Below are 15,719 nucleotides of genomic sequence, written 5' to 3'. Positions count from 1 at the left end.
TTAAGTGATAGAAAGTTTGTAATAGATGAAGAAAACATTCCAATAATTAGGGTAAAGGCAGTTAAGAGATTAGGTAGGTGGTACCAGGCAGACATGAATGATAGAGAGCAGGCAGTGCAATTTTGGAAAGATGTTGCTGAGGGACTGGATAGAATAGATAAATCAGGGCTTCCAGGAAAGTTGAAGTTGTGGTGTCTGCAGTTTGGATTTTTTCTTAGGTTGATGTGGCCACTGTCTGTGTATGAGATTCCATTATCTGTTGCAGAAAAAAATGGAAAGATTAGTTAGTTTTTAATTAGGAAGTGGCTAGGTGTTCCTAGATGTTTAAGTACTGTGGCACTGTATGGGAAAGGCATACTCCAGCTCCCAGTATCTAGTCAAGTAGAGGAGTTTAAATGTACTAAAGTTAGGACAGAGCTCCTGTTAGCTGGGAGTAAAGATTTGGTAGTTAGTAAGGTGGTTCCAAACCCAACCAAGGGGAGGAAGTGGAATCCAAGAATGGCAGCTCAGGAGGCAGAAGCAACTCTTAGACATGCAGAGATATTGGGTAATGTGCAAATAGGCCGGGGAGGCTTGGGGCTTGGCACAGTCAAACCGGTGTGGAGTAGAGCAGGTCCCAAGGAGAAGAGAAAGCTAGTTGTTGAGCAGGTTTGTAGACAGGAGGAAATGTTAAGGGGCACAAAGGCAGTGGCTCAGGCTAAGCAGGGAAGGTGGTTGAATTTGGAAGGTGCAGACAAGAAAAAGATGAGTTGGAAAGAGCTGTGGAGTATGGAGGAAAGGAGTATTAGATTTTTGATGGGGGCAACATTTGATGTATTGCCAACTCCCCAGAACCTAAAACTCTAAATGGAGACCTGTTATGTTCAGGTACTGCAACTCTAAGGCATATTTTGTCAGGTTATAAGGTTAGTCTGTCTACAAGGCCGGTATACATGGCGACATGACCAAATATTAAGAAGCTTAGCTGCAGGTATTGAAGATAAACGAAGGCAGGTAAACTTAGGAGGGTCTAAGCTGAAGAGAGTGGCAATTCAGTTTGTTCAAGAGGGGGAGAAAGTTAATAAGACGATAAGGAGGAAAGGCAGCTTGGAGGATGCTTGTGATTGGGAGATGCAGGTAGATTTAGGAAATAAGCTTGTTGTTCCCCAGGAAATAGCCTCTACAAATCTATGGCCTGATATAGTCTTGTGGTCTAGGAGTAGAATGAGAGTCTATTTCATAGAGCTGACTGTTCCTTGGGAGGAATTAGTAGCAGAAGCATATGAAAGGAAAAAGCTTAGGTATGTCGAGTTGGGGGCAGAAGCAGAGCAACGAGGATGGAAAGTTAGGATATGTTCAGTGGAAGTAGGATGTAGAGGATTTGTTGCAAAGTCTGTTGTCTCATTGTTGAGGGAGCTGGGTGTAAGTGGACAAAGTGTGAGGAAAATAGTGAGGAAGTGTCAGATGAGGCAGTAAAGGCCAGTCAGTGGATTTGGTTTAGAAGAAGCAATAGTAGCTGGGGTCCCAGCAGGGGGAGCACTTAGGGTAAACAGACTCTTGGAAGAAGCAAAGAAGAAATTCAAGATTTTTAAGCGTGTGGCCCATGTGAGCCTTTTGAAACCAGGCGGCCATTTTAGGTGAGTTGGCTTGTATGGCTTTGTTTTTGCTGGCATTGTTAGTGATTGTAGGACTGTTTAGGTGAGTTTGTCTGCTGAATCTGCTAGTGTGTCTTGTCATGCCTCCACCTCTGGCACCCTCTGTACTTTCATTACCCCCTACCCGAACCAGGGGGTGCTATGACTGGTTTGCAGTAGGGGAGTGACTCTGGGATGCCAGTGATCATTGTCTAGCCTCCTGGAGGTGTCGTGGGCCCAACCTGACGAAACACTGATGAAAGGAGGTTTCCACCTGATGACCCCAATGACATGTTGGTCAGCACTGCTCACTGATCTCTGTAGGGATTATAGGGAATTATTCACTGAGTCTGGTCCATTTTTTTTTCTTTAGCACAAGTTTCTTGTGTTTATCTTAAATCTAGGCTTCACTACAAACTGGTCAATCACACTCTCAGTGGCCTGATCTGAGGGCTCAACAGACTTGACCTTTGTGTTCATGGAAGCTGGGTGCAGTGTCCCCGTCCTGTGATTAGATTACATTAGATTACATTACATTACATTACGGTCATTTTGCAGACACTTTTAACCAAAGCGACTTACAATAAGTGCGTTCAACATCGGTAGGCAAAAGAACTTCAGGTCACAAGAAATCATAAGTGCATTTCCTTCCAAAACCAAACAGCTAAGAGCAAAACTAGTGCTAGAGTAAGTGTGATAAGTCAGGTACCTAGACAGATGGGAAGACAATTTAGAAAACAAAGACAATTTAGGAAACAATAAGTGCGTAAGGAACTAGGACGGAGCAGGTGATGTCCTAAGAGGGCGGATCAGGGTAGTGTTTCCTGAAGAGGTGGGTTTTCAGCCCTCGGCGAAAGATGGGCAGCGACTCAGCTGTCCTGATATCAGTCGGGAGATCGTTCCACCATCGGGGTGCCAGAACAGAGAAAAGCCGTGACCGTGTTGATCGTGCGCAGGGACCCCTGAGTGACGGGGCAGCCAGGCGCCTGGTGGCCGCAGAGCGAAGTGGTCGGGCGGGGGTGTAGGGCTTGACCATAGCCTGGAGGTATGAAGGAGCTGTTCCTTCCACTGCCCTGTAGGCCAGCACCAGAGTCTTAAACTGGATGCGAGCAGCTACAGGGAGCCAGTGTAGAGAGCGGAGAAGGGGAGTGGTGTGGGAGAACTTGGGGAGGTCGAACACCAGACGAGCAGCAGCTTTCTGAACCAGCTCCAAAGGTCTGATTGCAGAAGCCGGGGCGCCAGCAAGGAGGGAGTTGCAGTAGTCCAGGCGGGAGATGACAAGAGCCTGGATGAGCACCTGTGCTGCCTTGTCGGTGAGGAAGGGGGCGAATCCTCCGGATGTTGTAGAGGAGGAATCGGCAGGAACGGGTCACTGATGCGATGTTTGGCGAGAACCACAGTTGGTCGTCCAGGGTCACACCCAGATTCCTCGCGGTCCGGGTTGATGTCACCACGGAGTCATCCATGGTGATGGCCAGATCTCGGAACGGGCAGCCCTTCCCCGGGAGAAACACCAGCTCAGTCTTGTCCAGGTTGAGCTTAAGGTGGTGCATCGACATCCACCCCGAGATGTCTGCCAGGCACGCAGCAATGCGTGCTTCCACTTGGGTGTCAGAAGGGGGAAAAGACAGAATCAGCTGGGTGTCGTCTGCATAGCAGTGGTAGGAAAAGTTATGGGAGTGGATGACAGAACCAAGAGATGATGTGTAGAGGGAGAAAAGAAGAGGACCCAAGACCGAACCTTGGGGAACCCCAGTGGTGAGCCTACTTGGCTTCGACACAGACCCTCTCAGTGTGACCTGGTAGGAGCGATCTGTCAGGTAGGATGAGAACATGGAGAGTGCAGAGCCAGAAACCCCCATTCCCTCCAGGGTAGAGAGAAGGATGTCGTGGTTCACTGTGTCAAATGCTGCAGACAGGTCCAGGAGAACCAGGACAGAGAAGAGAGAGTTTGCTCTAGCAGTTTGGAGGGACTCAGTTACTGCTAGGAGGGCCGTCTCAGTTGAGTGGCCCACCTTGAACCCGGACTGGTAGGGATCCAAGAGGTTGTTCTGGTGGAGGTAAGAGGACAGTTGTTTAAAGACAGCACATTCCAGAGTTTTGGACAGAAAGGGTGGAAGGGATACCGGTCTGTAATTCTTGATCTCTGAAGGGTCAAGAGCTGGTTTCTTTAGAAGAGGAGTGACTCTGGCAGTCCTGAAAGCAGAAGGAAAAGAGCCTGATGTCAAAGATGTGTTAATGAGGTGGGTCAGGTAAGGAAGAAGATCAGGGGCAGCAGAATGAAGGAGAGGGGAAGGGACTGGGTCAAGGGAACATGTGGTGGGGCGGCTGGATGTTACAAGGTGAAGGACCTCATTTGCAGAGAGGGGAGAGAAGTGGGACAGAGAAGGAGGTGAGGGAGAAGGTGGTAGAGAGGGAGGAGTGGGAGAGCGACAGGTGTGGGTGGTGTGGACAGCTGGGAGGTGAGGGAAGGAAGATCGGTGGGGGTTGGAGGAGGGATGAGAAAGTTTGAAAGAGTTTTTTGGGGTTGGAAGCAGAAGTTTGAATTTTGTTACAGAAGAAGGCAGTTTTTGCAGCAGAGAGAGAGGAGGAAAAAGTGGAAAGCAAAGACTGGAAGGCAAGAAGGTCTTCAGGAAGTTTACTTTTCCTCCATTTGCGCTCAGCCGCCCTCACGCTCCGCCTCTCATTACGCACTGAGTCCGACAGCCAAGGGGCAGGTGGAGCTGAGCGTGCAGGCCTGGAGGTGAGGGGACAGAGTTTTTCCAGAGAGAAGGACAGGGTGGAGAGAAAAAGATCAGTAGAGGTGTCAGGGGAAAGAAGAGAAAAAGATTCAGGGGCAGGCAGAGCAGAGATAACAGAAGAGGAGAAGTCAGGGGGAGAGAGAGCGGAGATTGGGACGAGAAGATACCAAGTGGGTGGGGGGAGGTCGGGAGAGAGGAGAGGAGAGGGAGAGGGTGTAGGACATGAAGTAGTGGTCAGAGAGATGAAGGGGAGTGACAGAGAGGTTGGCGCTAGAACAGTGCCTGGTGAAGATAAGGTCCAGTATGTTGCCAGCCTTGTGGGTAGGAGGAGATGGGGAGAGAGCTAGGTCGAAGGAGGAGAGAAAAGAAACAAGAGGGTGAAGCTTCTCTGTCTGGATGTTGAAATCACCGAGAAGGATGAGGCCGGAGCCATCATCAGGGAAGTGAGAGACAAGAGTGTCCAGCTCCTCCAGGAAGTCCCCAATAGGGCCTGGTGGGCGATAAACTACAGCGATGGTGAGCTTGACTGGGTGAGAGACAGTGACAGCATGAAATTCAAAGGAGGAGGGAGAGAATTGCAAGAGGGAACAAAGAGAGTATTTCCAGTCCTTGGAAATCAGCAGGCCAGTACCACCGCCCCGCCTCGCAGCTCTGGGAGTGTGAGAGAAAGAGTACACATCAGACAGAGCTGCTGTAGCTTACGAATTCTGGATGAATCAAGAAGTCCACAGCTCCTCCAGAAGGTCAAACACACTCAAAAAGTCACAATACGATCTGAGCTGACTAAATAGGGGCTAGGGTCATGCAAACCCCTCTCACAGATTAAAAGACAAGTGGCCACTCCCACTCCCACTGATTACCCATCCCAGCCCTCAGAACATTATTCTCATGAGGTGCAGCTTTTTTTCTTTTCTTTTTTTTTTCTTCTCCTGGCTCTAGGCTTCTGGTTTGGAATCAGTGGCCCTCTTGTGTTCCATTTGAAGACTTAAAAATAATTCAAGGGTAACAGCTTTAACAATTCAAACAGTTCAATTAAAGAAATATGAAATAACTAACTGTACATGGTTAATTGAAAAAGGGTTGCAAGTTTGCTCAAACATTTCTCTAATTAATCTCTTTAACCTTACTTTTCATAATAAACTTATTAAGACTTATCTTAATTATTGTCACAAAAACAACGCAATCACATTCCAGTTCAAATAAGATATCTTCTCTGTTTCTAAGATGACATGTTAGCCTAATAAATACTGGTTTAGTTTTTGGACAAAATTATTCTGTCATCCACTGTCATTAAAAATTGTGTTCCTCTCTCTGTCAAAGAACATGCCAAGAGAGTAGGAGACAGAAGGAAAGGCGCAATTAATTTATTTTAAAAAGAAGACAACTGTAAATGTATATCACGATTTTTATATCAGGTAACTGACTATAAAGACTCCAAGACTAATGTAACACTATCGTAATTATCATCAATGATCCCAACAGGAAAATGTCAATGCAAGGAAAAAAGGAAGGACGAGAGACAGGTGTGTCAGAGGAGGGTGAGGTGTGAGAGAACAAGGAAAAAATGCATTGTTTGTTTTAAAATGCTGTCATATTTCTCTAAAGGCTAAAATTACTATCACCAGATAGGGGCCATTAGTAAATTAAGATATGTGTTTTAACACCTCAGTTGTTGAGGGTGTCTCTACAATAAAGTTAAATTTCTTGCCATATGAAGGTTATTTTTTTTCTATTGAAATTATTGAGGAATATTGACCCATATCACAATTGGCTTGATTGGAAATGAGATAATCAAGTTTAGTTTTGTCTAGGGCTGGGCAATGATTCAAATTTTTTATCTAATTAATCACATTATTTCCCTGATTAATCACAATTAATCGCATTTGTACGCAAAATCCAAAAATTAATTCAAAAGTAGTGTATAGCTTTTAGCATTTAGTTTAATTTTAAATGTACTGCCACATGAATGAAAGTGCCATAACATTTGTTGTGCAAACACACTTTTAACATCAGCATTTTTATTTAGTTTTTATGTAGAGGCCTCCCTCCACTGTCTGTTTCGTTGAATGACTTGCTTGTATCAATTGTGTGTTTGGCCTTTAAGTGATATTTTAGACTGGAACAACTGCGGTGATAAGACCATTCAACTTGGCAGTGTTTACAGATGACTTTGGTTCTGTCGACTCCGCCAATCTGGAAGAACTTTGAAATGAAAATGGCCAAGTAAAGGTTCTGTACCCTTCTCCATGTTTGGTGGGTCCGCCAATTACTTTCTTTTCCAGTTCCACAGCAGACGGCAACAGACTTTTACAAAATAAAAGCCTGTGAGCAACAGACTTTTACAATAATAAAATAAATAATAAAACAGGGGTGGTCCGTAGTGGGCGCCCCATGTACAAGAGGCTAAAGTCCTCGCTGCAGCTGGCTCGGTTCGAGTCCTGCATCGGACGGCCCTGTGCTGAGTGTTGTTCCCCCTCTCTCTGCCCCCTGCTTCCTGTCTCTCTGAACTTTCCTATCCATTAAAGGCACAAAAGCCCCCCCCCCCCCCCCCCCCCACCCGGATAAAATATCTATCGCGCATTAACGCAGGTATTTTTTATTATTTATAATAATATTTATCAAATAATTAACGAGTTAACTCGCCCAGCCCTAGTTTTGTCAGACACGAGCCACATGCCTGCTGCTGGCCTGTTAAATGTTCTGTCAGTGGCACTTACTGTGGGGTATATTGAACATTTCTGAGAACTAACCAATTTAAGATTGTGTTGAAAGTCGTTGATTGTATTTCTGTTAGATGTTGCAACGTTTGGTCTCTTGCAGAGTGATCGACTTGGGTGTGATGGTTCCCTGTGATCAGATTCTCAGCAAAGCTGTCGCACTGAAAGCTGGTATGAGATAAGTTTGGGTTTGTATATTGTTGTAGGATGAGGCAATTGGAATTCTAAACAGGAACCTACTGGGATATTTTGGGTATGACAGTCACCAGTAGCAGCTCCTGGTTCACTTGCTCATAGCCCTTCATTGATCTGATTGGTTGAAGTTTGCTTGTGTTGACACAAAGATTACTACATTCAGTCATCTATGTATTTTTTTCAGAAGAAACTGTATAACCAACTATAGGAAAATAGATTGATTGAATATTGCACACTGAGAACACTCATTGGAGTGGGAGAAAAAAAAACTGATCTCATTGTTTTTCAGAAATTAATGATTTGTTTTCTTTCTTGATATATCCCCTTTAGAAGATGTCCAATTTTTTTTTCTTGATCTTGAAAAAACCCTACTTACAGAAGCTGAGAGAGGCCTTGACTGCAGTTGTTTATTTTCTATGCCATTCTCTCAAAATCACGAGTTGATTGTGAATTTCCCCATTGTGGGACAATAAAGGGAAATATAATTTAATTATCATGTTATCTTCAGGTAATAAAGCTTGTATTTAGATGAGATGATCATTTATCTTGGTTTCTCAAGAAATTTTCTTTGTCTTTGCTTAGTCTTTTCAAGTAAACTTGAAAATGTGTAATTGTGTTTGCTGCCGTTTTGTAATTCAAAGTGGTTTACATAAAGCATTGAAGCATTAAAACTAAATGTATAGTTTAAAATGCAGTGAGAGGTACAATGTAGTGAAAAGCCAGTAGCTGCTCTTGAGGCAGTCCGACTGTTTACGAAGACAGTAAATCAAGGTCTTTACTGGGCCAAACTGACAAAAATATACTACCCTGTTATCTCAAGAAAACAAGCCATATAATTCTGAGATAATGACCAAAATGTCACCATTATCATAACTAACCTTTTATCACTGCAAAACAAGCTTTGTTATATCAACATAATGAGATAATCAACCCATGATCTCGAGATAATGATACTGAAAAAATAATTTTGTGCATGGCTTCTCTTGGCTTCCATACCAATCTGCTGGCTGTTGTTCATGTGTTGTTGTAGATATCATTGGTTTGTCAGGCCTCATCACTCCCTCTTTGGATGAGATGATTTATGTGGCCAAAGAAATGGAGAGACTTAAAATGACAACACCACTGCTGATTGGAGGAGCCACTACTTCAAAGTAAGACAAGCATACACACAAACACAGGCACACACAAACCTATGTCAGATAAAAGTAAAAGCAGTATGTAATTATTTACTGTTAGGGTCATATCCTTGTTCAACCCAAAGCTTGGTATTGTAGTGCTTGCTTTGATAATTAGTGTGTTTTGTGTTTCATAGGACACACACTGCAGTGAAGATTGCACCATGTTACAGTTCTCCTGCTATCCATGTTCTTGATGCCTCCAGGGCTGCTGTATTGGTAAGAGTTCAGTGCAACTTTTCTCTGACCTACATTACAACAGCTGAATTCAAATAGTGGTCTGTGAGACATAATCCAGCCTAAACAAAAAGATGTTCAGCTACATGGAATTTAACCTGTTATGACTAGAGACAATAAAAGAGTGATATCATCAGACATATGACTGCTCAGGTTATGCCTAGTTTGCTCAATGGCTGCAGACCATTTTACTGGCTGGAAAACTCAAAGAATTATTAGCGAAGAGCTGTTTTGCAATTGACTGTACCTACAGATTCATGAACAAGATAACTGTTGACCAGGCTTGGAAAGAAAAATATGATGGGAATTTTTAAAGATTTTTGGGCACTAGTGGCCTTTTTATTTGAAAGTAGGTAGACAGGAAAGGGGGCAGAGAGAATGGGGGAAGACATGCAGCAAAAACCAGGGCCAGCTGTATCAAGTAACAACAGCCTCTGTATATGAGGCACCAGCTTAAGCAGTTCAGCTATACGGCACCCCTGGTATGTTCGATTTCTAAGTGTTCCATTTCAAATCCTTGCTGGGTCCATTCTGTGTGGAGTTTGCATGTTCTCCCCTTGCATGTGTGGGTTGTCCCCAGCTACTCCACCCTATGGCGGGTGACTAGGGTGCACGTTTGGTCAATTGGTGTTCGAAATTGACACTAGGAGTGACTGAGTGTGTGCGTTCCTGGTTTTTGGCATCTGTTTTTGCCCTGGCACTCTGTCCAGGTTGTACCCTGCCTCTCGCTTTGCTACACCTGGGATAGGCTTCAGGCCCTCCCCCCACAACCTTTAACAGGCTAAAATGGATATGGAAAAAAGACTGAAGACAAACCATAGACATGTGAAGCTATTTAGCAACTTCTGTTTATAGTCTGTTGACCTGCATCAAAGTTTTTGTATTTTATGGGGGGAAAAAAACATGTAACGAAGGTTCTTTTGGTTTGTATTTTGGATGAGTCATGTTTTGGCTAGTAGAAGAGCAATAACAGGTACATTTTTTTTTAACCTGTTACCTCGTACATTTCTTCAACAGTACTTTCTTTCACATATTCTTTTTTTTAAGACTGCAACAATATTCAGTCCTTTACAATACACACAGCCCACTGACAACAGGAATCATAGTTTTTAGGTAATGGCTTAAAACGGAAAAGGGTGGAATGCCCTCTCCGGGTCGGGAATGAGATCCTTCCCCAAGTGGAGGAGTTCAAGTATCTCGGGGTCTTGTTCACGAGTGAGGGACGAATGGAGCAGGAGATTGACAGGCGGATCGGTGCGGCGTCTGCAGTGATGCGGGCTCTGCACCGGCCCATCGTGGTGAAAAAGGAGCTGAGCCGGAAGGCGAAGCTCTCGATTTACCGGTCAATCTATGTTCCTACCCTCACCTATGGTCACGAGCTGTGGGTAGTGACCGAAAGAACGAGATCGCGAATACAAGTGGCCGAAATGAGTTTCCTCCGCAGGGTGTCGGGCTCTCCCTTAGAGATAGGGTGAGAAGCTCGGTCATCCGGGAGGGTCTCGGAGTAGAACCGCTGCTCCTCCGCATCGAGAGGAGTCAGATGAGGTGGCTCGGGCATCTGGTTAGGATGCCTCCTGGACGCCTCCCTGGTGAGGTGTTCCGGGCCCGTCCCACTGGGAGGAGGCCCCGGGGAAGACCCAGGACACGTTGGAGAGACTATGTTTCTCGGCTGGCCTGGGAACACCTCGGGGTCCCCCCAGAAGAGCTGGAGGAAGTGGCAGGGGACAGGGACGTCTGGGTTTCTCTGCTCAAGCTGCTGCCCCCGCGACCCGACCCCCGGACAAGCGGAAGATAATGGATGGATGGCTTAAAACTTCTCAATGATTTACCCCTCACACTTAAAAGTGTGTGAGACAAGGTTTAAGCCTTTCATGATGTAATCTTATTAAAACAATAAAACAAAATGTTCATAAAACATATTCAAGCAAATTTTGATGCATCACTATGAAACAGGAAGTCCTTTTATCTCAAGCTTCCAAGCTTCACCAAACTTGCGTATTTTATGAAGATTATGTCCTGAATATATCCCTTTGCAAATATTTTGGGAATGTACCAAAATGGCTCGAGAGCGCCCTCTACAACATTACAAAAATTCAGCCCCTACTTTAACAAACAGGTATGAAATTAGACACATATGTAACATGCCAAAATCTACAAAAAGGCCTCTTGGACCCCTTGACCAAATCAAATAGGAAGTTGGACATTTTGGTTTGAAGTCTGATTTTAGGTGCAATTTTGGTCTTTTTTTTTTTTTTTTACTCATGTTCAGTTGACCCTTTGACCCATTACTTTTTTACCACTTCTGTTTCAAATGTGGTAAGACAACAGATAAAACACTGATTAGAATTATCTTTATTTGTTAGAGACGGACAATGTACATAAATAAACATTTTAAAAATAAAATGTAAATGCACCCAATTAAAGCCAAAAGGCTAGTTGGAGCATGGCAATGTAACCTAGTAGTAAAAGCAATTAAGAAATTTAAGAACACACAGATATAGGTATAATATTACCCCCAGCACGACAAAAATGTATACATCCCCCATCCAGACAAGTCAATATTCATATCAACACCATCAACAAATTTAATACCAAAATAACAATTAAACCATGTACTACAGAGGATCCAGGGACGAGTGTTGACAAATTTGGTTTTCGATTAGCCATTTCTTTAGATTTATTTATTTTTTTATTTTTTTTTTAAATGAGCTGTATGAAATGGACTCTCATGTTTTGTGGGATTGTATTCCACTCATAGCCTGTCCTACAGGAAAAAACGTATTGACCAAAAAAGGTTTTCCTGAATGGAATCTCTCAAATCAATCGATAGAAAAATTGGTCATTCTGGTTGGTCCATCATTTATTTGTGTTAAATTAAAATCGAAAGTTACTTGTTTAAGTTGCTTTCGTAAAGTCTTATCTTCCCAATTCACATCTCCAATTACCATCACCTTTCTATTAAAAAATATATATATAAAAAAATCACACTGTTGCAATAGTTCTCTAAACTTTTCATAAAAGCTGACATTTGATGAAGGTGGACGATAGATCACAATTAGAGTAAAGGACATTTCTGGAGAGATACAATATTTAGACCCAGATGTTTCAGTTCAGTTTCTGAATTTGATTACATTGCATCTAATTGTGTCCTTTACATAACCCATTACACCCCCACCTTTTCCATGTTTACAATCATTCCTAAAAGTGTTAAATCCTTGCATATTTATAGCCGTGAGCTGTGAATTTTCATTCAGCCATGGTTCAGATATAGCCAAGAAATTCAGATTTGATTCTTGTAAGAGATGTTGTCCTTGTTTATGTGGCAGCGAGGAGGTTGGAGGAAGGCACAAAGGTGCCAAATGTTACTCAGACAAAAGCCCCTCTGGGACTTTCACCCAGAGAGTCACTAGTGTAGACACAAGGCACACGGATCCGTTTGATCAGGAAGGCATAAGACATGGTTCCAAGTTTTAAAATATAAATTTTATTATAACATTACACCATTAAAAATTCCTGTAAAAACTCACTCACACCAAAAAAACTAAACAAAGCTAATAGTTGGGGCCTAGTGGATAAACGAAAGCTAGTGCAGGAGTGGGATCCCCCAGGAAAAAGAAATTTACTTAAATCACCCAACGCATGTGTCAAACACACTCTGTGAAATAGCCCTACTTCCCAAGGACACAGCAAGACAAGACAATAGGACGCCACCACCAGTCATCAGCACCGCCACCACCGGCCTCCAGCAACTATAAAGAGAAAAAAAAAAAAAAAAGGAAAGGAAAGGAAAACAATAACCTAACCTACACTTCCACACACTCATTCACCCACAGCAAAATAATGTCCCTGCTGCGGCCAAACAATTGTCCTACACCAAAGCGCTGTGACCGAGCAGCTCAGCATATACTGGGAAGGTACACTTTACAGCAGATCGCAATATGACGTTGTGAAGATGGCCCGCCAAAACATGCGTCAGAAGCCGCAGAACAACCAGCATATGCCGTGGAGACAAAGCAGCAGAAGCCCAAGTAAGGTGGACACGGTAACGCCTAAGCACAAAAACAGCATTACCTACATACAGCGCCGCGTTAACCTTTGCCTAGGCCCGGTGCAGACACACCCCCGAGGCCCCTCCCCCACAATTAACACTAGCAGATAACATTCGCACCATGACCAAAAATAATGTTCAAATGTAAAAACTAACGATAAAATTAAATAATGACACTGGCACAGATATTTGAAATATAGAACTTTTTATAAGTTTATAGCCTAAAAAAAATAAAAATGGACAGGCTGGCCGCCTATTTGAACAAGAACATTCCCAACGTCAGCCATGGTAATAACAGGTTTTTTTGTCCTATACCTTTTAAACTCGTTAACAAAAGTGGTATAGTTAGAACAAAATAATCTCAGCCCAAGCTTTGAGAAAGATCTCTCGCCACTCGCGTTTGACACGGAGAGCGTCAAATACATTCGGAGGGCAATGTCCACATTTGGGAACACGCTTGGTAGGTCCTGCTCCTTCAAGAGTGTCATCATATTTTTGGGGGAGAGCTCAATAGTAATGCTATTAAATGAAACAAACTGGATGAGCTCATCCTCGAGTTCCACCTGAAGATCTGCGCTAAACTTATTAACAGTTTACAGCAAGCAGCGCGGATGTCACTTGAGGACATTTTTTTGAGAGATGATAAAAATCCAAAATAGCTGGAGATCTCCTTGTATGCATCACATCTCTTTCTCAACATGCTGACTAATTTATGAATGATTACATAAAAAACTTCCACGCGAAACTTTGCGCTGCCAGTAAGAATGTGATCGGGATTGTCTGACTCGTCCGCTCTCCTTGTCCTTGTCACCTGCCGAGTCACATCAGATTTGTACAGTGGGGTCGTCGATATGCGTTTGGCTGCCGTCTCAATCTCCTCAAAATGCTCCCGCAAATCCTGCACGAAATCTGTCAGTGACTGGATCAGTGACACCGCCTTCACTAGATCCAAGTCAACTGACTGGAGCGCAACACTGGTTGTATGGAATCTCTGCAGGATTTTGTTCCACAGCACACTGAAAAATGCAGTTTCAAGTTTAGCCATTTTCTTGGCAAGGGATTTGGCTTCATCTCGAGTGTTAGAGGTCTGAGTTGCATCAGTTGACAGACTGCGCAAGACGCGATGTATGTTGTCATAGTTGATGGAGAGCGCTTTAGTGGCCTGCGCATGGGAAGCCCACCTTGTGCCAGACAGTGACTTCAATGTTTCTAAATGTCTATTTTCGTTTGGTTCAAGCACATCCATTAAAATTTTCCATCGTCGAGGAGATCCTGAAAAAAAAGTGTAGCAGGATTGCAAAAATCTGAAAAATGCAGCCTCGCTGCAACAGTCAACACTGCTCATTCCAACAAGATTAAGCGAGTGCGCCGCGCAAGGTATCCAGCTGGCCAAGGGGTTTATCTCTTGGATGCGCGCTCTCAAACCCTTGTACACTCCTGACATATTTGACGCGTTGTCGTAACACTGGCCCCTGCAATTTTGGATGTCTAGGTTTGTTTCTTTAAGAATCTGTGACACGGATTCAAACAGAGATTCGCCAGTGTGACTGAAGATGGGCAGAAATTTCAGAAATCTTTCAAACACTTGGCCTTGTTCCGACACATAGCGAACCACAAATGTCAACTGGTCAATGTGAGCCAAATCAGGGGTGGAGTCAACAATCATGGCAAAATACTTGGACCGCTGTACTTCATTAATTATCTCTGCCTGAACGCGTTGCCCCATCAATGCGATGAACTCCTCGCATATTGTATTGGAGAGATAAGATGTGCTACCCCTGCCTCTGTTGCCATATTTCTTCATGTGCTCTGCTAGAAAGGGGTCAAACTGGCTGAGAAGCTCTAGTATCCCTAGGTAGTTGCCGTTGTGTGGTGACCCAAAAGTCTCATCACTTCCTCGAAATGATCGGACAAAAACCTGATCACCTCAACCACTCGTTTGAGAACTTCTCGCCAATAGCTCTCCTCCTCTTTGCATCGCTCCAATAGCTCACAGTCAATTCCACGAGCTTATGTGCGTGTTAGCCAAAGCATGACGGCCTTTCTGTGTGGTTGACTGACTTCATGTTCCTCTACACGGGCAGCGCTGTGTCTCCAGTCGGAAAAACCGGTAGTAGAAAATGAAGACAGGCTTTCACCGAAAAGCAGACAGTGAAAGCAAAAAACATTGCCTGTGGATGGAGAGTAAACTAGCCAGTCCCTCGGGACATGCTCTCCATTGCGCATGGAGCGAGTGAACAGGGCTTTACTTAAGCGTCGCTTATTTGACTTAAAGATGCGCTCAGATGCGGCAAAGGAGACATCTTTATTTTGACACTGAAGTGATGCTTTCACACCCTTGTCAACCCAGTAGCATTGCAAGTCCCCCTTAACTGAACCCCAGCATGCAACATCAGTAGATGGAGAAGTAGATGATAATGATACTGACTCTGGCTCATTTGTGTCACTGTCACTGATGGCATCATCGTGAACAGATGTGGAGTCGTGTTCGCATGCTTCTTCCACCGACACTGTGTTGGTGGCAGCAGTCAAGGTTGCATCGGTCTCGGAGTTAGCATTAGTAGGCAAGCTCGTATCAGTAGATGTATCAGGTTCAGGTTGATGGTCATCATCCTTGCAGGAGACACTTTTGAAAAAACTTGATAGTTTCGGAATTTTGTTGATTATTTCTTCCTGTCGCTCTCTTTTATGCTGTGCTTGCTTTCTTTTTTTGCGCCACTATCATGTTTTCTAATTGCCTAATTGCCAAACAAAACTACTGAGGGGGATGCAGCATGCAGCCATACCTGTCAGGACAAACAACCTCTGACCAGGAAGTAACGACAGAAACACAGAGGAGTAACTAGCAAAAGGATGGGCGCTTTTATACGAGTCCACCTCAATGATTAACCACTAGCAGTGTTCACTACAAGCAGCAGTAATTTGCATAGACGGCAGATCTATGCTGCTACATTTCAATTCAATTTTTCATTTTTATTTATATAGCGCCAAAT

The 15,719-nt window shown here is 43.8% G+C and overlaps 1 protein-coding gene across 2 annotated transcripts in view; it reads left to right on the top strand.

Annotated features, from left to right (window-relative positions):
• The window catches only part of mtr (5-methyltetrahydrofolate-homocysteine methyltransferase), a 133,789-nt gene that overhangs the window by 78,615 nt on the left and 39,455 nt on the right, over positions 1–15,719 (top strand). For both annotated transcript variants that reach the window (XM_075457566.1, XM_075457565.1), the window contains 3 exons: positions 7,175–7,242; positions 8,297–8,417; positions 8,579–8,660. In XM_075457566.1, coding sequence (XP_075313681.1) covers positions 7,175–7,242; positions 8,297–8,417; positions 8,579–8,660 — 271 coding nt within the window. The remainder of the gene's footprint in view (positions 1–7,174; positions 7,243–8,296; positions 8,418–8,578; positions 8,661–15,719) is intronic.

This window comes from Odontesthes bonariensis, chromosome 23 (assembly GCF_027942865.1).
Source record: "Odontesthes bonariensis isolate fOdoBon6 chromosome 23, fOdoBon6.hap1, whole genome shotgun sequence".
In the NCBI taxonomy this organism is placed as follows: domain Eukaryota; kingdom Metazoa; phylum Chordata; class Actinopteri; order Atheriniformes; family Atherinopsidae; genus Odontesthes; species Odontesthes bonariensis.
This window is presented reverse-complemented; position numbering and strand designations above follow the sequence as displayed.